At 31.9% G+C, this 22,862-nt stretch overlaps 1 protein-coding gene across 1 annotated transcript; it reads right to left on the bottom strand.

The window, feature by feature from the left end:
* Window positions 1–15,455: 15,455 nt before the first annotated feature.
* LOC129939900 (uncharacterized oxidoreductase SSP0419-like) lies at window positions 15,456–17,766 on the bottom strand. Its single transcript, XM_056048084.1, has 6 exons — window positions 17,500–17,766; window positions 17,281–17,433; window positions 16,278–16,454; window positions 16,126–16,198; window positions 15,886–16,066; window positions 15,456–15,760 (listed from the first exon to the last, which is right to left on the bottom strand). Exons 1-6 carry the CDS (start codon window positions 17,707–17,709, stop codon window positions 15,550–15,552), a joined length of 1,005 nt encoding a protein of 334 aa, XP_055904059.1. The 5' UTR covers window positions 17,710–17,766; the 3' UTR covers window positions 15,456–15,549.
* Window positions 17,767–22,862: the final 5,096 nt, after the last annotated feature.

The following is a 22,862-nucleotide window of genomic DNA, read 5'->3' as shown; positions in this document are numbered from 1 at the left end:
CATCAACCGAGGTTCTGATATCCTTACGAAATTGAAAATATTGAATTATATTTCTCAAAAATCTTATTTTTTCTTCATTGAACTCCTTATCCTTCGTTTTCAAAAACACATCTTTAAAATCTCTTGTTCTTTTACTAACGCTTGTTCACTGAAATTACTTTGTGTTGGCAAATCTAATTTCAAATACATGCTTCGATATGCTTCAAAAATTGTTTGCGATTCGTATACTATGAATCGAAAAAACCGCCACCGATCGGAAGTTTTTAAATATTGTACATTTCTCCCGACGGATACCTTAATACTACTGAATACCTTTATTTGATCTCGAGATATTCGAGAATACCTTTTTTTTTTGTAAAAAAAAAAATATCTATCTTCGTAGCCTAATAGTTATCTCTCAACTTCCAATCCCAACCATTCAGTGGCGTCTTAAGGCATGGACCCGGTTGGCTAGGGCCCAGGGCCTAGCAGTTATTAGGCCCCCGAATGCAACAAGTCAGAATGAATGAATTTATACAAGAATTATACAGAAAACGAAATATAGTAGTAACAGAAAAAAGTTTATTTTTACTCTCCGTTCCGTTGAAATTCTCCTCCTCAACATACACACGCTGTGAACATTATTTTAACAACTCTGCTATTTCTAGTCTACAGTTCTGCAAATGTGTTGGCAGTACACCCTTTGACTTTTGTAATTCGGTATCTTAAAAATTGTGATCCCATATCGTAAAGTTCTTAAAATGTATACATTTTTAAGAGCATAAATCTAAATATTTGGGTGACACAATCTTGACATTTCTGGAAAATTATTATAAGAATCTCTAGGCCTGTCTAAGAAAATGTCAAAGCTGTTCCTTTGACATTTTAACAGAAATTTGGAGGACAATATTAGAAAGAATTCATAAAACCAGCAAGAGCAAGAGCGAAATTCTTGGGAACAGTTTTCAAAAAAATACCATAGAGATGTTAATGCTAAAACAATTCAATAAGGATGTAAAAACAGATCTTATACAATATCAAAATTGATCCGTATAATTACAGTGGATAAAATTGGAAACACATTTTCAAATATAGAAACTGCCTGTAGAATTTTTGTGTATCTTTGATGGTTTTAAACTGCAGTGCAGTTAAAATAAGAACTTCGAAGAACAATGCTACAAGATAGACTAAACAGCTTGTCAATTTAATCAATGGAAAATTAATTACTGCAAGAAATTGAATTTGATGACTTAATTCATGATTTTGCAACTGACAAAGTCAGAAAAGTATGACTTCAATAATATTTTATTGTATGAAATAAACGTTAGAAATCAACCAAAACAACACAAAATTTATTAAAAAAATCAACTTTAAAGATAAATGTTCAACTATTGAAGGTAAATTTAAAAAAATATAAAAGTATAAAAAAATATCTGTTTTATTTTCTAAGTTCTTTTTAAAAGTAAAAATATTTAAAAAAAAATACAAATTAATTTTAAAATGATTTTTTTAACCTAAAGAATTAAAAAAATATATTTTACCTACTTTTTTTGGCCCCAAATCATATTGGCCCAGGGCCCCGAAAAGACTAAAGACGCCTCTGCAACCATTGCTGTGCAACTCATATTTTTTACCGTTTTATATCAAATCCAAAAAGGTAACTTTGAACTATTTCCAGGAGCGGTCGACCAAAACTTCTTTTCAAACACTGCATAGCCCTTACTTTGGAAATAAGTTAATCAAGCTCAAAGTAACTCATTTAATTTCAAAAAAAGAAACTGGGATTTTTTAAGAACAATTTCTTACGATAATAACAAAATGAAGCACAGAAGGAAATCATTTTGAAGACAATATTTTGAAAAGATATTTGAGTCGAAAATAAACGTTTAGCAACTTCTACTATTTTTTTTTGTATGTTCTCATTTTTTGTATTAAAAACTGTCTATTTAATATTTCTCAAAATCTTAGCAGATGTCAAAAAATTATTCTCCGTTGCAAAAAATTTAAATTTCGGAGATAAAATCATTGTTTGTTCGTAAAATTTTCTAGGTGACAGATATTTTTTTTCATTTTTTTTTTATTTATAAAAAAAATCTTTATTGATTATTGTTTTCAAAACTATACAATATGGACGACGAAAAAAAACGTTTTAAACGTACGGAAATACTCGAACATAAGTACACACGCACGCACAGACATCTCTAGAAAAATATATTATTATTATGACTCTAGGTACCTTGAAACGTCGAGAAATGTCAAATGTTCAATTCGAAAATCGGGCAGATTACAATAACTTCCTATAGGAAGTTAAAAAACCTACGATTTAAAAAGAAAACACTGTATTTTGTACTGCTACTCATGTATGTGATGAGGGCCTTGACTTAACGTGCTCTTTGTAAACCTCTAAATGTTTCTAAATTCATTGAATGCTTTTATGTTTCTCACACCAACAAATATATAAAATAACTCTTTCGGAAGCACCCAAACGACCATTATTGTTGTCTTTTAAATTCAAGTAAGTATTTATTTATTGGTGTGTATTTCCTGCCGATATAAACATGTCCGAATTTCCTCCCTCAAAATAAATTTAAAAAAGAAAAAAAAAAAACAGATTTCTTGTAATTGCAAATTCATGGCTTCTTCGGCTACTCCCCAATTTCATTGTATATTTAGTTTTTCTCTGCAGAATTGTTCTCCTATAAGGATAATCAATTTTGTTGTAATTTAAAACGAACATAAAATAGATAAAGGAAATCACTTCCATTTTAAAATATTGCATCCGACAATACACAATGACTTCCATACAATGCCAAATGTATAGAAAAATAAAAAATGAACCAAGTTCCGGTCAATTTTTCATTCTTTATAAAATCATTTTCTTTTTTACTCTTTTTTTGAAAAATACTCGTATACAAAAGAAATCTCACTTTTGGCCATTAACAACTTTTTCCTGCTATGTCGTCTATCGTATCTAACCAATAAAACAAGGCTAATCATGTGAAAGAAAGAAGGAATTTATCATGACATCCTTTACATTGATTCGTCTTGCCAAATGATACAGTCTTGTGAGCAACCCTCTATACCTTCTGTACCCCACATGTGATATCCTTTTTTACGTTTTATCAAATAGTTCATCACAAATCATCATCACATTCACTCGTATCCTTTATGCATTTTAGCACTCACAGGATTATGAATTGAAAAAAACAAAGTTTAATCGAGAAGAGCAAGATAAAAAGCTCTGACATCCTCCTCATTTTTAGCAAGCGATATAGGAAAATATTATTGTTTGTTCTGCTCCTGATGATTATCCTTGAAAACACAGAAATGCTCTCACTCGGTGTTTTTCTTTATGCTATGATTTCTAGATCCTGATGATAGAAAAGTTGTTGGTTTGTTGTTTTATTTTCAAAAACAAAACTGGCACATCAAAGACGAATTATACAAAATTAAGAAGACACAAACGAAAAAACACCACCCATCACCCCAACCCTTGTGTGTGAGTTGTGTTGGCGTATGGTATTTAGACCCTTTTTTAGACAGGGGTGTTTGATGGTGCTACTTACTACTTATTCATAGTGAAAGAGCATCTGTTGATGGTTTCAGAGTTTCGAAATAATAAAGCTGATTTCAAAAGATGCAAAGATGACAAATTTGGTCAATTAACTATGAAAATAAACATCAGCCCAATGTAAGTGTTTCTAAGTGCCAACCTCAGGATCATAGGGATGTGGTTTATGCTATTGCAAAAGAGGATGAAGTGATGATGAAATGAGAGATGATGTTTAGAAAGGCAAATTAGATAGAACCAACAAAACGATATAATGGTTGTTATGGTATCATTGCATATTGGTTCAGTGGTTCCACGCAACGTAGCTTTATAATTTGATGAGTCTTTCCATCAGAGTCTCTGAACCCTTTTATAGTACTTTTGGTTTTGGAATTAAGGGTTTTGTTTTGGTTTGTTTTTAGTTTCTTTTTTTTTTTGTTGCCTTATATGTTGGGATTGGCCTTTGTGTTGGACAATTTTCAAATTTACGGTTTATTTATTTTCTTTTGCGAATAATTTTTAATCCCATAAAGGTTGTTTAAAAATTGGATTAAACATACATACATAGGTATATATATAAATTAAACATCTGAAGCAGTTGGACGACTGAATGTTGAAAGGGTTGAAGATTTTTGAATTATTGATGCGTTCGTAATATGCACAAAAATATTGTTTCTTTTGGAGTTTTATTTTTTAATTAAAAAGGTTCAATTAAGCAATTTATGGTTGCTTAAGTCGGTTTAAGAGATTTAAGAAATAATTTTGGAGTGAAAAATAAATATATTAATTTTGTTTGGAGGTGAACAAATTAAAAGTATATGTAAATTTGTTATTTGTTAAATAAATAATAAATTTAAAAATCTATCTATATTTTAAAGAGTATTTTTTTCTCAAAAATGTTTATCAAAGGTATCTAAACTACCTTTTATTGGTTCAAAGTTCGTTAGCTCATAGTTTGGCAGTTACTCACTTACTTACCGTGACGCTACTGTCCTGGCCTTCAAACAGCATCCATCTCCAGCCAGCTCAGTCCCTAGCTAGCAGCCTCTAGTTTCGTACTCCAAGTTGGTTGGGGTTCCCTCCCACCTGCTTGTGCCACCTGAGCCGCAGTCTTCCTCTACTGCACCGTCCTTCGCTAATAGATTCGAAGACCTTCCCGGCTGGAGCGTTGATGTCCATTTGCTTTATCAGCCATCTAAGTCTTAGTCTAAGGTCAATTTGGCTGTACAGCTCTTACCGTTCGTCGTTGTATCTTCTTCACCACCCTCCATCTAGGCAGACGGGACCAAAAATCACCCGAAGAATTGTTCTCCCGATTCATCCTAAGACATTATCATCTTTCTTTGACAGGGTCCAAGCATCAGCGCAATAAATGAAAGCCAAAATGATCAGTGTCTTATAGATATTGACTTAAGATGCTCTAGAGAGGACTTTAAAACTCAATTAATAATCCAAAGAAAAAGAGATTTCCAATAGTTATTCTCCGTTTGATTTCAGCGGTGGTGTCGTTGTCTAAATTTATAGCGGTGCCTAAGTAGAGAAAGTCCTTAGCTACCTAAAAATTATAGCTCTCAATGGGGACGTTTCGTCGTTGTTTAATGTCCTTTTTTTTGATGACAGCATATACTTGTTCTTGCCCTCATTGACCACTAAACCCAACTTCTCCGCTTCCATCCCAATGCTCAAAAACGCTCTACTGACATCATGCTGTGATCTTCTAACTATATCAATATCATCGGAGTATTCCAGTAATTGGATGAATCTTTCTAAGTTTGTGACGGCTGAGTTTTAGACAATTCTATGAAGAACGATGTTGAAGAAGTTGCATGGATTGTCTAAAGCCTCTTTTAACATCAAATTTCTCGGTGAGATCTTTTCTTCTTAAATCTTAATAGATCAGCGTGCGGATAGTTTCACGGAATGATTATTGAGACATTGCTCCGTAAAGCTTTTCCTTACGTTCACATAATAAATCAGAAAGGATCTTTAATGTTCAGAAGACTGATGTCTTTATATAGTTGGCGTAATTTAGAGCGTCTCCTTTCTTCTTGTTTATTTGGCAAACTATGCTGATATTCCATTTATCGGACATGATTTCTTCCGACCATATTTTTTAGATACTCCCTTCCAAGTCATCGTCTTTTTTTTTTTGAATAATTCAGCAACGATGCGCCGTCAGCTCCAACAGCTTTGTTGGACTGCAGTTTCAATATAGGAGGAATTGTTGTTCTTCGTTGCCTAGGTAAAATGGTTCTATCTCCCTTACTGTGGAATTCGATTCGTCATCGCTGTTATATAATAAAAAGAACGGCTAAGTACTTTTCTAGACAAGACTTACTCTTGGGAGGTTTGTTAATCCTCACAATAGGCCGTACCCATGAAAAAACTTAAGATTCCACAGACAGGGTTTAAACCCATGACCTCTGGCATGACAGTCCAACGCACAAATCATCACGTCACGGGTACTGAAACTTTGTCCTGAATCCATTCTCGTATGTGCTGTAGAACTGGCTGTATCTGACTTGTCAGTTTAGGGCTTCCGCTAACTTGTCTATTATGGCACCTAACATTCCCCGAAAAGATTCATAATTTGTTGTCCATATTTCGTTTGCTTATTATGCGAGGCTTGTTGGTGCTTCGCAACTAGTATATTTTTATGTGGTCAGGAAGTCACCCCAACGGCACAACCCCAAACCTGGAGGTCTAGATCCTTAGGACGAATAGCTGGAGAAACCACTCCTTACGGGTCTGCTCTCTAAATATGTCGTAGAAGTCCTATAATGTGTTTACTAAGTAGTTCAACCTAACTGGAACTGTAGACTCCACCGTTGATTGCATCTCGGGAATTCGTCCCCTGCCATCTGGATAAGGAGAGGTGCCTAAGTGGCAACACCTTCCCCCCCCCCCCGGCTTTTGTTTGCTACCATCAACAACTTAAAACTGGGGTTAGAACCCAATCTCCAGTTAAGGTACTAGGCGCTCGATGTTCTCCCGCGGGGAATTGAGAATAAGAGTTGATATACAGGTGGGTTTTTGGGAAAAAACTGTGGACGCTTGTTTTTGGTTCATTTCAATAAAATAAAAGAGTATGAAATGCGACCCATACTGATAACTTCCCATCCCGTCTGTCGATTTGTCACGCTTAAAATTTTGTAGGTTTGTGTGTTGGGTTAAAAAGCTGTGATTCTTCTATTCTTCTATATTTTTCATATAAAGAATTAATTTTTGAAAAGCTATTCAAATTGAAAGTGCATTTTTACCGAGTTTTAGTATTGTTTTTTTAAGGTTTTATATTTTTAAAAAAAAATTTCAATTTGATTTTTCTTAAAATTTTACCAGATGTTAAAAACGTTATGTTTGGCTGCACAAAATTGGAGATAAAATCATTTTGTATGCGTAAAATTTTCGAGTTGACACATTTTTTACAGGTTTTTTCATTTATAAAAATATACTTCTTTGGTATCACGTTACATTTTATTTTATAAAATGTAATTCAATTCACTAGCGTTTTTTGTTCATGAGATATTTAGGGTTAACCAAAATGTTTACCTTTTTTTAAACTGCTGTGGTAAAAAAAAACACCCATGCAATTTTCTTGAGAACCCTTTCTGCATATTTCTGTATTATTATCTGAATAACAAAATTTATGGACGACAAATAAAGGTAGCGGACGTGCGAAGGTAAATACTATATTTTAAAATATTAAATAGAAACAAAATAATTAAGTAGTAAAGTATCGAAATTCCAGAACCATATCAAGTTGTTGGCATAGAACTTTTCTAATAGTTTCAATTAGAGTAATTTTTAAAAACATGTGGGGCCTTACAAAGTTAAGAATACATTACATTTTTTATACATTTTTTTATCAATTTTTTGTCTTATTTTTAGTTTGTTTTTATCGTAGAAAAATAAATTTAAGGCCTTAAAGACCTTTAATGTTTTATACCACAATTCAAAAAACCATAATCGACTATTTAAATTTCCAAAATTTTGTAATATTTGGTTAAAAATTCCTGCACGAACACAAAAACGTCTCATCTGATTTTGGCAACTGTCTTCTAAAATAATTCAGAACAAACGTTTTATGAAGATTCGATTTTGATTTGAAAAACAATTATCCCGTTAATGCAAATCAGTTAAGTACACCTATGCATACCGTCATTAAAAAATATTGATGTTTTAAAATTTGTTTGTTTACGTGTGTTTAAATTATACTGAAATAAAACAAAATTTACATATTTTAAAAATTGTATTAAACTGTAGGTTTATTTTTTTTAAAACTTAATCAAAATGAAAAATTATTTTAATTTTGTAAATAACAATTAAATAAAAATAAATAAGCTTCAATTTAAATTAAAAATTTTAAATCATTTAATTCACGAATTGATTAACTAGAACATTACCTATGCACTAAGTATAATAAGCTATTAGTTAATCAAAACATTTCCCTTAATCCTCCTAAGTAGGGATAAACATAGCTACAAATATATAATTCACACGTAGGTACGAGTATATATAATGGCAGTAATTTCCATGCCAATAATTCGATTACCAAAATCAATTTGATTATAATATTTAAGCTCTTTAATTGCAAACAATAAAATATAATATATGAAAACCAAAGAGAATGGGAGAATTAAGTGTGAGATATTCAATTCTATTCATTACAGATGATGATGATAATAATGATGATGTAAATATTGTAATTCAAAGTTAAAATCCGATTTCATTTAAATGGTGTGCCTGGTGTGTCCGTTCTCACGACGACGACGACTGGCATTACAAACGACCACCACATTTGGTTTCTGCATCAGTGAAACAACATATAAGCAAAGGACAACAATCCTGATGTGGTATCTTTCAAAAGGATTATAAATCCCTTGTCTTTTTTTCTTCTTTGGGTTAAAAGCGAAAACGCTTTTTATTTTAAATCTGTAAAACCTACATCAAAACCATAATTGCTAACAATGGTTTAAGTCAAGAGTGTTGACCACAGTGCACAAAAGCGGGACACACAAATACCCACCTTTGCCCCACTCGCAAACAAGGGAATTATTGGCACGTTAAAGTCTCCATACACCTCCCTTTTGTGTGCCTTGGCACCGTGTTCCATTACTGAAATTGATAAAGTTACTGGTTTTCAAGCTATTTAAATCCTTGTGCGATTTATAGTTCAAAACAACCATAAAACTTTTATATATTTTGTTTTAATGCTCCTGAACTGCTTTGTTTTTTTTTTAAGTTCACATAAGCTGCAGCAAGTAACCAAGCTCCGTATAATTTGCAATAAAATTCATAGCAATAAAAGAATTCAGAAAACTAAAGCTTTGAACATTGCTAGGATTTCTTTTGCTGTTCCTTTTTTATCATATCGAAGAAATTCGAAAAAGATTTGAATAGCGCCATTATACCAATCGAAGAGCCAACTTTATGACCCAGGAATTCGCGCACCATAACTTGGGAAACGGGAAATGGGTCCGTATGTGACTCTTCTGCATTATATGGCAGTTAAGTAATTGCAGATTTTATGGGAAATTTGGCCAAGTACCATGCCAATACCATACCGATGACAAGGACCTTATATCCTTGTAAATATCATATGAAAATCATTCTCTCTATTTCCACTAAAGTATGTGATGCGGGCAATGAATATATGAATGCGGATGGGATGTACAGTATATGGTCGTAAAAATTTGCATAAGGATATTTTCTCACTTGTTTTTTTCTTTTATCACGGAAGAGCAAAAATACAACATTTATTTTATTTTTGTTTTTAAGGAATATTCAAGTTAAAAATTTTAATGGGATTTTGTTTTCCATGGATAGGGATTAAAAGTGATATCCTTTGTGTGCCAAAGGATGTTTGTTTTACGTGATGGTGTCTAAGTCTCTGTTTTTCAAAGAGCGGACAAACAATCCGCTTTTTCACATTGATTTATCCTTTTGCCTTTGGGACACTATAATATATCTTTGGAATTACTGTTTTTGCTTTTTTGGGACAACCAACATAAGGTCAGGGAACAAACATAATGTTGTCTTCCCGCATGTGCATTCTGTCTTTATAGGAGTAAGGATAAGACTCCTCATCACATGTTTGTAGGTAGGATGTGTCTGGGAACAAATCGTGTTACAAATGGTTGTAAATTTTGTAGCTTTTAATGCATTGCTGTCAAGTTACAGGCGCCAAGCAACAGTTAACATTCGAATAAAATATATTAGTCGCAAAAGATTAAGTGTTTGTATAAATTCGTGTAAAGTATTGTCTCTTTTTATACTATATGAGGATTATGACTTGTATATGGTGTTCTTTTTATTTTATTTTGAAGGAATTTATAGTGGTACTAATAAAGTCAGTGTAATTTATAAGAAGCTTTAAGGACACTTTTCAAAGGATTATTCAATTGAATTAATAACCTTTGTGTTTTGTAAGGAGATTAACTCTAGTTAGTGGTATTGAGTTCAATATTAAAAAAATGTTTTTTTACTGTGATGACGTCCTCATAAACATCCAGAGGTACTCATAAATGTTCGGTTTGAGGTAATAAATGATACAAGTATGGTTGTCAAAGGTCAATTGCTTGCAGAGTAAGCGTATTTTCTTGTAAATTAACTTGATTGAAAACACCAATAAAGTGTCAAACGTAAAGGGTAGGTAAGTTAATTTTGAAAAATACGTTCATTTGATATTCATGTCACTATTCAAAATATTGTTGCATTCCTCCAACTAACGAAAATTTGCGTTAAAATTAAGTCCTCGGATTTCCCGTAAGTTTAGATACAACGGTACAAAGTGTATTATATTTTCGTTCTGATCAAAGTTGCAAAGTGAACACACAAGACTGAAATCAGATCTTTACGGTCTTTAATTCAATTCTAGTATTTCAGTTCTGACTTTGTCAAGCTCATTTCTGAAACTGAAATAATTGTTTTCACCTAGGGTAAGACTTAATTGTCAATAAACACTCCTTGCCGTTCAAAGAGAAAAGCTTTCCATACAATTCTGATACAACTTTTTTTGTCTATTTGAGCTGTGCAGTAGCATAAAGACATTTTTAATTCTTTGATATTATCGGTTCGCAATGTGATCGGAATCATACCAGTTTTTGACTAGGCTGTAACCACTACAAAAACTTATCCTAAGAATTCGTTTCTGATGGTTAAGGTCTGGTCGACTTATCGATTTGATAATCCGCATTTGCCTTTAAGTTTTTAGAAAAAATTAAGGTAAGCGAGACTCCGTATGGATGGCATAATTATAGGAAATTGGAAACTGCATCAACATAGTTTTTACTAAATAAAATTAGACTTTTGTTTTTTCTTTAGTATGTGCACGAACATTTAAGTAAATGTAAGTGTGTGTATAACCAAGATATTTAAATTCTTCCACAACTTCGATATTATCGTCGCCAAAGGTCCAGTTGTGACGTTAGCCTATAGATCTGTTGCATGATTTAAAAACCATAGTTTTAGACTTCGAGGTATTTATTTTGAGATCCCAACTATCACCGTAGTTTTTTATCTTATTGATTTGAAGCTCTAGAGTAAATGGATTATCCGACAAGGTAACGAGTTCGTCTGCATAAATGACCTTAATATCAACATGACCTTTAGTAATATCTTACATATAAAAATGAATCGCAAATCTGTTGGTTACCTCATAACTCAAAACGCCTGAACCAATTTGGCCAATTCTTTTTTAAATGTTCGTTGAAGTTCAAGGATAATTTTTACGGTGAGAAAAATTCCAATAATTGCAGGAAAAACTATAAGAACAGCCCTTTTATTTTTCCCATACAAATGTTTTCTAACTAAACTAACTAAACGTAGTCGGGTTAAAGAATTTGACTTCAAGTCATATCAAATTAAAAATAGAAGAAAAAAGTGTTGATGTCGATTTCCTGTTGTTTTTCTTGGATTTTTTATTACCTTATCTACTGAGTTTGCTTTTGTCAACTGATAAACGGCTGAAACGAGTCCGTATATCGTGTTTTGTGCAGGGTGTTAGTGTTAGTGTTTAGTGACAAAGTAATTTTTATTTGATGTGCCTCCTAAAAGACCGATCGTATCGTATTGTGTTGCGCAAATGGTAAAGTGAAATTGATATCATTGCATCCACCGCCAGAGCCATTGTACTCATTTATTTCAGGAATAGGAACAGGTTCCATTCACTTTTTAACACATATTCCAAACTATAACAATTGCTTTCAAATTGCTTCGTTTTGGGCAACAAATCTAGTTCGGGAAAATTGAATGCCAACTTTCAAGGTATGTATTATAGCAGTAGGTAATTTATAATTATTTTAGCGAACAAAATTTTCTATCACCTAAGTTAAGATGTTTATTGATAGATATTAGTTACAACTAAATATATAATTTTTAAGATCAAATATTATTTAAGTTTGATCACTGATAATCCATAAATGTATACCCCATTGCTTATTTATTTTATTTTATAGTGTTTGGTACAAAAATATTTTTTTTTTTAAAGAATGGGAAATCCAAATATACAGATCAGTGAAGAAATTTACAATAAAGCATTGATTTCAATTGAGGACATGTTTTTGATAGTAACAAACTATTTATTCAATTAGGCCTGACCAGGTCCAATCGTCCAATGCATGATGCTTTTAACCAAGAGTTGCATCGAGAAAAACCGTATGATATCAACACTTTGAAAGAATTAATTCAAACAAATCTTCACCTGTTGAATGAACAACAGAAGTATGTATTTTTTACCCTTATGAAAGTAACAAATGATGAAACTGGAGGGATTTTCTTCTTAGATGCCCAGAAAACCTTTTTTGATTTCAATAATATTAGCAAAAATTCGCTCACAAAATAAAATTGCACTTGCGCTTGCTTCGTCGGGAATTGCACCAACTTTGCTTGTAGGTGGTCGGACAGTCCATTTAGCACTAAAATTGTCATTAAATATGCAGAGCAATAAAATTCCAACCTGCAACATTCCGAAGAACTCTGCAATGGCAGGCAAGGTTTTGCAGCAATGTAAGTTGATTGTTTGGAATGAATGTGCGATGGCACATAAAAAATCTGTGCAGGCTTTAGAGAAAATCTTAAAACATCTACGAAGCAATAATATCATATTTGGTGGTGCAATGATTTTATTAGCAGGAGATTTTGTCAAACATTGCCAGTGATTCCACGATCAACGATAGCTGATGAAATCAATGCAAAGTCTTCCAATTTGTGAAAACATGTCAAAGTTCTTAATTTAAACAAGAATATGCGTGTCGAGTTGCAAACATATTCTCTAAACAACTCATTGGTAATGGCTAATTTCCTATAGCCATGTTGATTGACTATATTTTCTTTCCTCAAAGTTTTTGTCAGTTAACGCAATCAAAAGACGAACTTATTCAGAAGGTGTTTCCAGATGTTTTTCAAAACTACAGAAACCACGATTGGTTGAGCGAATGAGCTATATTGGCTGCAAAAAACATTGATGTAAACGAATTGAATTTCATAATTCAAGAACAAATTACAGGCGAACCGAGGATATATAAATCAGTTGATTTGGTTACTAACCAAGATGATGTAGTCAATTCACCGGAATTTTTAAACTCGCTGGATTTGTCAGGATTGCCTCCTCACAATCTTCAATGGTTGGATCAATAGTTATAGTGTTGCGAAATATCAACCAACCGCGTCTTTGCAACAGTACACTGTTAGCAATAAAAAAATAACTTCAATTAAATAATGTTGGCATCATTGAAATTTGACGAATGGCTAAGCTCGCTAACGATAATATCATCAAAAAAGAAATTCGCTTAAACATTCGAACTCAAGCGAACGTTAGCTTGGCTACTCATAATGAGGGCATAAGACAGTTTAACCCCTAAAGTTCTTAGCTGATCTCTGTTACCTTTTTTAAAAACTGCTGACATTTTGGAATACCTTATATATTATATTAATGAAACTTAAGATGTATTTCAAAAAATCAGAAGTGGTATGTTTATAGAACTCAACTGGGATACCCTCAGGACCAGATGTTTGTAATTTTTTTTATTTTTATCAAGGACGATTTTAATTCCATCATTGTAAATGAAGAACCTAATTCTGAGATGACCACATTTTGGATGGCAAAACTAATCATTTTTGAAATCGGATTGGGCAATTGAAGTTATAATAAATCGGGAAAACATTTGCCTTTGAAAGTGAAGTGATCCGAAAAAGATTTTAAATGTTTACACATTATCAGTTTCGAAGCTACGTTTTGTAGGTACTTATCCTTTTTCGAGTACAAAATCGTTTATATTCCTGTTGTTACAAATGTTTGGTAAAAGGATAATTTGTTTTTCTAAAAAATTTCAAAAGTACAAATGATTTTCGTTCACCTTTTTTGCATTCATTTGTATACGATTTTGTCTCTCCATATTAACCGTTTGGCTTGTACTATCAAAAGTCCAAGTGACGAGAATAGGTAGGAGTGGTTATAAATTAGCTGGAACACCTTTAAAGTTTTCTGTTGAAATAAGACATACATTTATGACTTAACAACCTTGAGCAGAAATAAATGTTAAATTATCATCTGAATCATTAGGAGTAATTCCATTCAATTTATTACAACAGATATGTAACAATTTTATTTAGAGAACTATTTAAAGATTTTCTTTCAATAGGAAATTATTTTAATAAATTGGATTCTGGTATTCACTGATACGACGATTCCAGTCCTCAATAATCATAAGGTTTTCGTCATTTATATCTTTTATAAGAGTAATTTGATTTTCAAAGTTTTTAAAATGTATACTAATATTTGTATAATCATTATTAACACCTATGTTATATGGCTTGCCACTCTGCACGAATCAAAAATAGCCCCTCTTATGCAACGCCCATCCAAGCCTCGTCACAAAAATAATGGAAGCAGATGGAAAGCAACATTTATTGTTCTCAATATTAATTTCTAAAACAAACAACGTATGTTCTACTAAGACTGTAAGTAAATCAACTTGGTTATTAAAAAGATTTTTAAAACTATGTGTCCGTCAAATATACCTCTAAAACAGTTTTATGTCTTTAATTAAGAGTTAGAGAAAACTTACCAGTATTCCATGTAATATTTTTTTCAATTTCTTTCAATCCCAAAACATCCACGAGTCCCTTTTCATAAAATAATATCATTATTTGTATTCAATTCACATCGTCAAATAAAAACCAGAAGTCGGCAAGGCAATAAAATTGTGTTTCTCGAACAATATAAGAGGATACAGGTCCATTACTTGTTGTTATATATAGGTATAGGTATATTATTTACCCCCAAAGAATCACACAAATATAAAGGGTGTGGATTTCGAAAAGGAATTAATTTGTAACCTCTTTTATGGGGTAAACCATCATGTTGGACTACTTTTGGCAGCCGTTTTGTCTCGCCACACGATACAGGATGATGACTACAACGACGACGACAATGTTATACAGCCTATGCGAATGTGCGTCTTAGGAGTTTCGCAGGATGAAAATAAATGATTGATATCTTTGCACACTTTCTTCTGTATATTTGACCAATTCCTTCGTTTAAATGATTAATTATTCGCGACAAAAACTTGACATTCCGGTATATGCTTACTATGTTCGAGGTTATATCCTTTGGACAAATATTTGTTACAAGAGTTCAAGATGGTTTGATGTGATTTCACATGAACATAAAGCCTAATCTATTTGCTCGACAACCTCTCTCTAACGTTCGGATGGTGAATGGGAGGAATTAGAATTGGAATTGGAATTTTCAAGCATTTATGTAAGATGTCAAAGCTTAAGAAGATAAATCATTAAAACAGGTTCGCTTATCAGTTCAAAACGAATAAACCAGATTGTCGTCCCAGAGTTAGCTAAATTGAATTTCAAACAACAACAAACAAAAAAAAGACGAATAATGAAAATAAAATTAATAGAAGCACACAAATCTGTGATTAATGAGCAATTTAATTAGTCCTGGCAATTTCCATTATACTTAGATTTTATGCGTATAACCCTTTTTGTTATTGGTGTGTGTGATTTTAAGAAACATAAACGAAGGGATCTTTGATTATCCTTGATTCGGGTTCTCTTAGAATGAAATCTCTGACAAGACATTGAACATAATAGGGTAAATTGCGAAAAAATCCAGAAAGAAAAGCATCACAGTATGGTATGACTACACGTCTCTTTCGATTAATGATTCCTTTGACTGTTTCCTTGGCAGTGACTTGGGCCGATATAGCTGGAAATCTATAAATAAATTATGTTTTTTTAATTGATTTTTGTTTTGATTCTTTCAACAATTTAGTACTCAGTTAGTGTGAAGTAAAATTAAATTATTTCGATATCAATAATTGTTTATCTTTAGTACTTACCTTAAATTGAGTATGTTCATTAGATCTAATCGTGTCGAAACAAAATAAGGATAAACTGTAGTGAAATCAATTCCATTTTCATGATTTTCTTGACGTAATTCTTCTTCCAGACCCAACATAAGTCCTGTTACTGCATATTTCGTCGCTGTATATACAATAGCACCAGGAATAGGATGAAGAGCTATACATTTAAATGTATGATATTTATTTTATTAATTTGCAAAACGTCATTTTTTATACCTGACATTGATGCTATTTGAACAATATGTCCAGTTTTTCTTTTCAACATTCTTGGAAGAAATGTTCGTATTGTCTATATAGAAAATAAAACCGCACTCATTACATTTTTCATATCGTAGTTAGTATAATTTTTATTTAAAATAGATACTCACCCAAAAGTTTGAATTTAAATTGACATCAACAATTCGTTTTATATCAATGGAATTTCCTTCTCTTAAGGAAGCCAGTGGCATAAGACCAGCATTATTGACTAAAATATCAACTGACCCTATTGATTTTTCAACATATTCTTTTAAGTCTTCAACTTTTTCAGAATCGGAAACATCAATCTTTAATAAAAATAGAAAACAAATTTTTAGAGTTAAAATAAACAATCCGAATTTTTCGATATTCTTATATATTTTTAATTAATTTTTCAAAATTAACAATACCAATTATGAAAGCCCGAAAAACTTTGTTTTTGATTTTTGTATGTTCGTTGCAGCATTAACGGTTGGACCGACTGATATGAAATTTGAAATATGTTTAAATGATTGCAATAAAGGGTGTACAAAAATGTACATATACATCGAAATTATGGTGTAAAGATTTTTCTTGTTTTTCTTTGTTTCCCTAATTTTTTGGTTTTCTATCTATGAACATATTGACAAAGTTTAAAAATATATTTTCCATCTCAATTAACTACTTTCAGCGGATAGACATCCAAACTGAAAGACATAATTTAATATCAAAAATTGACTAGAGACAATTTTGTAAAATTTTTAAGCTTAAAGACTTAACACTGTACTGAACTTTAGTTCAAATAAAAACTGGATAGTTTAATTAAACCTTTGAGTCCCAAATATATTTTTTTTGTTCATACTTATAGCTATACAAATAATCGACAAGCAAACTGTTTTCTATCCATTTTCACTTCAGGCTATTTTCCAAAAAAATTATAGATTATTTTAGTAAAAATGCTATTAAAATAAAAAACTTAAAACAACAAACACTTTTTTTTGTTAAATGTATATTAGAATTTTAAATCCAATATTTGAAAAATTTAACCCATGAATAAGAATAAAGATTTTAACTATTTGTATAAAGTATAGAAATCAACTTACATATCGAAATCAATTTAATTATAACATGAAAATCAAAAAAAAATGTACTCACCGAATAACTTAATGATTTAACATTAAATTTCTGTAACAATTCCAAAGTTCTCTCTGATGCAGCTTTATCAATATCCGCTATTATAATATTACATCCACATTGTGCTAATTCCAATGCAATAGCTTTTCCAATTCCATTAGCCCCTCCCGTTATCTTAACAAAAATACATATACATTCTTCAAAATCATTTAAATAATAAATCCAACATTATTCCATTACTAGAGCATTTTTTCCACTTATTGATTTTGGTCCACGTCTAAACCACACACTTATTGGTAAGACAAAGATTTTGACTAGAACTATTAAAATAACTTTCACTATATCAAAAATAACTAAAACAATCAATTGTATTTTTTCATAATGAGTTTTGGATTTTAAAGGAAATGCCTCTTGATATGGAACCTTGCCAGCACTATGAACGTTTAACATTTTTTACAACCGAGTCTAACCGTGCCGCGAATACGATTCACAAATAACTGGTGTTAATTGAGAAAATAAAACCTCTATTTATCACATATTTTTCGGGCACCTATATAAATATTCAACAACAATAATGTTAAGTGCATTGGATAAACAACGATGATGTATTGTACTTTGCTTCAAGCTTAGAAATTAAAGATAGATACCTATAACCTATACCAAAGGCTTGGGGTGTTTATTCTTTGTTCTTATAATTATCAATACTATGTGAGTTATGAAGTTTTACAAATATTTGGTTAACATTACATGAATTAAGTGGAGAAAAAAAATAAATTGAATCATTATGCAAACAGATAACTTAAACTTATATTTGACTTCTTTCCATGAGAATCAACAAGAAAAACGCAAATAATGAGCAACAGCTCAGAATGATTTTATTTGTGAAATTAATTATCATTTTGATTATTCTTTCGTTATTTTACTCGGTTTTATAAATCAAAACAATTGTTAAGATTATGAAATATATATTTTTGGTAAAAGTTTTATATTATTTTGTTTGTTGTTTTTACAGTAATTTTTCAAAATAATTTAATTGGGAATAAAAGAAATAATTACTTGTTTTTATTGTATTTCGAAACTAACGACTAACTTCAAACAATTGTTTACGATTATACTTTCATCTTTAACAATTGTTCAACTTGATTTTCTTGAAACTTAATTAGGAAATTAATTCACCCTCTGTCATCATATATGTACATATATTTTGGTATAAAATCAAATAAATGCATTCATCAGACGTTATTTTCTAAACATCAAATTGCAATTTGATCTGAGTCTATATCAAATCAACCGGAAGTATCTATACACATTTACAACCCATATGATACTTTCATCAGACTTTTCTCTTAAACCTTATTCACGGTGCATAACAACGCAAATCCTTACAAAAGCCATTTAATTACAACATTCTCCTGTTTTATTAGCCCCTGCCATCATCGTCATCGTCGTCGCACTAAACACCCAACACACATTCATCCCCATCTTTAACAACAATAGAAATAAAACAACAGCAACTTAACAAACAAAAAAAAACAGGATGAACCATCAAGCAATTGAACAGCCACATCGAAAATTATCACCTTCTACAACAATGCACCTTTTTCATCAGCCTTTATTTGGATCTTGAGATTGGGTAAGGGGTATAGACTTCCTTTAACATTATAACAAGTAATCTGTCCAACCCTTAGCCAAAAATGGGTATATTTTCTGAAAATAGCATCTTATCGTAAGGACCACCGTGCCTAATGAGAAAAGAACAATCAAGTGGCGCATATTAGAATGAAAGACCACGAAGAAGGACACGATGACGATATGACTACTTCCCCATAGTAATATTGGTAAGTACTCAAGAAGATACTGAACCACTTTTGTTGATATTAATACACCAAAGATACGAAGAAAACGACGACGAAGATGACGGGTGTACGGTGACGGTGCTACGAAGAACATGAACATGGAACGAGATGGACGAAAGGAAAAAATGTTGTCTGTCAGTCAAATGCTTGCAACACTTATTTTAATGAAAAATTCTAATTTACCGATATCACCCGAGTCCAAGAAGACACAAAATAGATACAGATACCTATACCTAAAACAATCTTTTAGATACACTCATCAACGCAAAAATATGTGCATAGTATGTATGTACAAACAAAATATAGCCATTGTGTGACAAGCTAGAACTGCGAGAATTGAAAGACTCCCTCTGCAGCACGGCTATTTTTATTACTTTCATCCCCTAGATCGTCAGAAGATAGGAAACACAGGAATATACGGTAAACATAGAAGACCCCCACGTCACTATGAACATACATATAGCTCCAACAAGTCATTATGTTCCCTATCGCATCAAGTTAAACATGCAGAAAGCAGATGAAATGGTCATAGATACCAGACCAATGGTTATCTTCGTTTTTAGAGTACCAACAATTTTTTGGAGAACTAAGTGCTATAAGGATATAGTAGATATAAGAAAAACGAAAACATTGGAAGAATGTGATTCAGGGAATTAATTAATACATTTGCTTTCCACTTCTTCGTCTCTCCCGTTCCTGCTGCTGCTTCGAATGAAAGGTTTCCATTTCATTGTGTTTGGATCAGCCCCAGCTCTAATATCAAACCTCCTTCAACTCCCACACAAAGTGCAAGTGTCACTTTGGAAAAGCCAAAAAGTCAGAGTATAAGGACTTGAAATTAGCAGCGATGTTATATTTTGATGCTATAGCTGGCCGTTAATAGAACATACTTTATAGACCGCAGCTTCCAAAACCAACCAACCGGTCACGTTAATCTCTTCGGTTCCATCAATTTCTTTAGTCTTGTGAGGATTGTCAGTCTTATCAGTCATGTCATTCTTCTTAGTTCTGGTCAATGCTATCAGGTCTTATTAGTCTCGTCAGTCTTGAAAATAATGCATACATTTTTCGAATTTAAAGACACATTTTCTGACTGGTGATGAATTCGCATCCCATGCCAACAACATCTGGTGAGTTATTTTCGATGGAAGGACTAAATTCCCTCGTAATGGAGATGATCAACAAATTAGGTTTATGCAAAACTAAAGTAGAACAATTAGAATAAAAATATAGAATTTTTGAATTTTTTGAACCAAAATGCAGTCTGTAACAGAAACATGGTTAAGATCAGATTTATATTTTCCTACACCTAATTATACATGCCATCGCGTAGATCGTTTTGATCAAATAGGTGGAGGTGTAGCAATTTAAGTAAGAAAGTCAATTCAACATTCTCTTTTGCCCGTTTCTAGGACTCGATTAGTTGAGAATGTTGGTGTGGAAATAAGGCTAAGGAATCATACAGCAATAAAAATGTTTTGTGTGTACTTCCCAAGAAAAAGGAAAGAGTTTTGAGCAAATAATTATTAGAAACGAAAGCTACATAATCGGAGGTGACCTCAATTGCAGACATAGAGATTGGGGATGTATAATTCGTGCAAACTCGTGGGGTAATGTTTTTGCTTATATGTCTTGTTAGTATCCGTTTTCTATATTGTTTCCGTTTAGTCCAAGATATTTTCCGTCTGGGTCGAGAGGTTCACCTTCCGTTCTTGTTCTGTTTCTAACAAATGTACCTTCATTTTTTACTCAGCCCGAAACTATAAATGATTTAAGTTCTGATCATATTCCTGTTTTTTGTAAAATGAACGAAACAGTAAAAACCAGAGAGCAATACTTTCTGGACCTTAAAAATACTAATTGGTGTCGTTCTAAATCAAAAATTAGGTCCAAGTTTAGGCTAATTCCATCTGATTTGAAAATAGTATCTTCAAAAGAAGATGTTGATTTTCATGTCGATTTTTTCTCGAACAAAGTTCTAGAATCAGTGCAGACATGTGTACCAACAAAAAATGAGAAACCATTGTAATTAAAAAGACGGATTATATTTTAGCTAATATTTGTATAAGGAATTCTTTTGAAAGACAATGGCAATGTTATCGCTTACAAGAGTACCGCAATGAAATTATGTAAATTTAAAAAACAAAACAATTGCAGAGGAATTGAGTAAATTCCGAAATAAAAATTGGAATGAGAAACTTAGTAAGTGGGAAAAGAATGCCAAACCTTTCTGGAACATATCAAAAATTATCAAAAATAAAAACTGACAAATTCCTAACCTTCAAAATAATGATGAAGTTATTTATCAAAATTCAGATAAAGCCAATGTCCTTGCAATAACATTTTTGAAAAATTATGGTATATCTCAACACCTTAGAGATGATCCTATTAAAATACAAGTAAGTAAAACAGAAAACACAGTTCACTCACAAATCACTGAAACTCCTAGGGATCAGTATATATCCAGTGAGGATCTTAAAAACATCGTTTCAAATTTAAAAGTCAAAAAAACAGATGGGCAAAACATTTATCTTAAAAAACAACCAAAAGCAGGGCTCGAATTTCTTACGTTTTTGATAATCGCATGTCTCAAAACGCAATATTTTCCATTGAATTGGAAATGTGCAAAGGTAATACCGATTCCTTAACCTGGAAAACCGTCAAAACCTTCAACAAGCTGTCGACCAATAAGTTTGCTTAGTAATATATGCAAAGTGTTCGAAAAAACTTTGAAATGTAAAATATTACGAATCGTTGATGCGCAAATTATATTCAGAACGCATCACGGTACTAATCAACAGGTATTTAAAGTCTGTGAACAGATTAAAAAAAAATCGATCTCTTGGCAAATCGACTGGACTTATTCTACTTAATATCGAAAAGGCATTTGACTCAATTTTGCACAAGATGGTATATTTCATGTTTCCTTCGTATCTAGTAAAAATTATCCAAAGTTTTTTGTCCAATCGTAATTTGCTTTCCTCAACAACAGTTCGTCTAACTGTTATCAAGTCAACTATGGTGTCCCTCAAGATTCATTACTAGGTCCCTTACTGTACAATATTTATACCTACTAATGATATTCCTAGATTACCGGGTTTTCAGATAGCCATATTTGCGGATGATACAGGCATCTTTTCTTCGCATGAATTTATTCTTACCATTGAGACAAATTTAAAAATGCGATAGAATTTATGACTATTATTACACTAAATGGAAAATAAAGCTGAATGCTGACAAACTATAAGGCATCTTTTTCAGAATAAAAAGAAAATCTTGTAACTTCAACTTACCGTTAATGGTGTGAATGCTAAATTGGTACTAAGTGTGAAATATCTAGATCAAAAACTGACTTTCAGAGGACATATTGCCAGAACTTGCTATAAATATTTTGTATCCTTTTATAAATAGAAAGTCCTGTCTAAGCAACGACAATAAAATGATAATCCAAAAAATAGTATTCCAAGCAATACTTCTGTTTGGATGACAGGTTTGGGGGAAATGTGTAAATTGTCATCTTAAAAAACTGTAAGTATCACAAAACAAGCTTCAAAAAATGATACTTCCACGATATCATTCAACCACAGACTTACATGTTGAATGACTAACACTTTCTTGTTAAATTGTAAAGCCTTTTGAAAACCCGCTCATAAATCAATTGATTCATTAACCATTTTTCCGATATGTTTAAGTTAGTTTGAATTATTCGTACTTATGTTTAAATATTACTCGTTAAATTGTTAATTT

This window comes from Eupeodes corollae, chromosome 1, assembly GCF_945859685.1.
Source record: "Eupeodes corollae chromosome 1, idEupCoro1.1, whole genome shotgun sequence".
Taxonomy (NCBI): domain Eukaryota; kingdom Metazoa; phylum Arthropoda; class Insecta; order Diptera; family Syrphidae; genus Eupeodes; species Eupeodes corollae.
The sequence above is the reverse complement of the archived record's forward strand: the minus strand, read 5'-3'. Positions and strand labels throughout refer to the sequence as shown.

Excerpts from the sequence above, each read along its gene's own strand:
- LOC129939900 (XM_056048084.1), bottom strand. The coding sequence starts at position 17,709 with ATGTTAAACGTTCATAGTGCTGGCAAGGTTCCATATCAAGAGGCATTT. Across the intron at positions 17,434-17,499 it reads TAAGTGGAAAAAATGCTCTA|ATAACGGGAGGGGCTAATGG; the intron begins GTAATGGAATAA and ends ATTTTTGTTAAG. Across the intron at positions 16,455-17,280 it reads TTAAATCATTAAGTTATTCG|ATTGATGTTTCCGATTCTGA; the intron begins GTGAGTACATTT and ends TTTTTATTAAAG.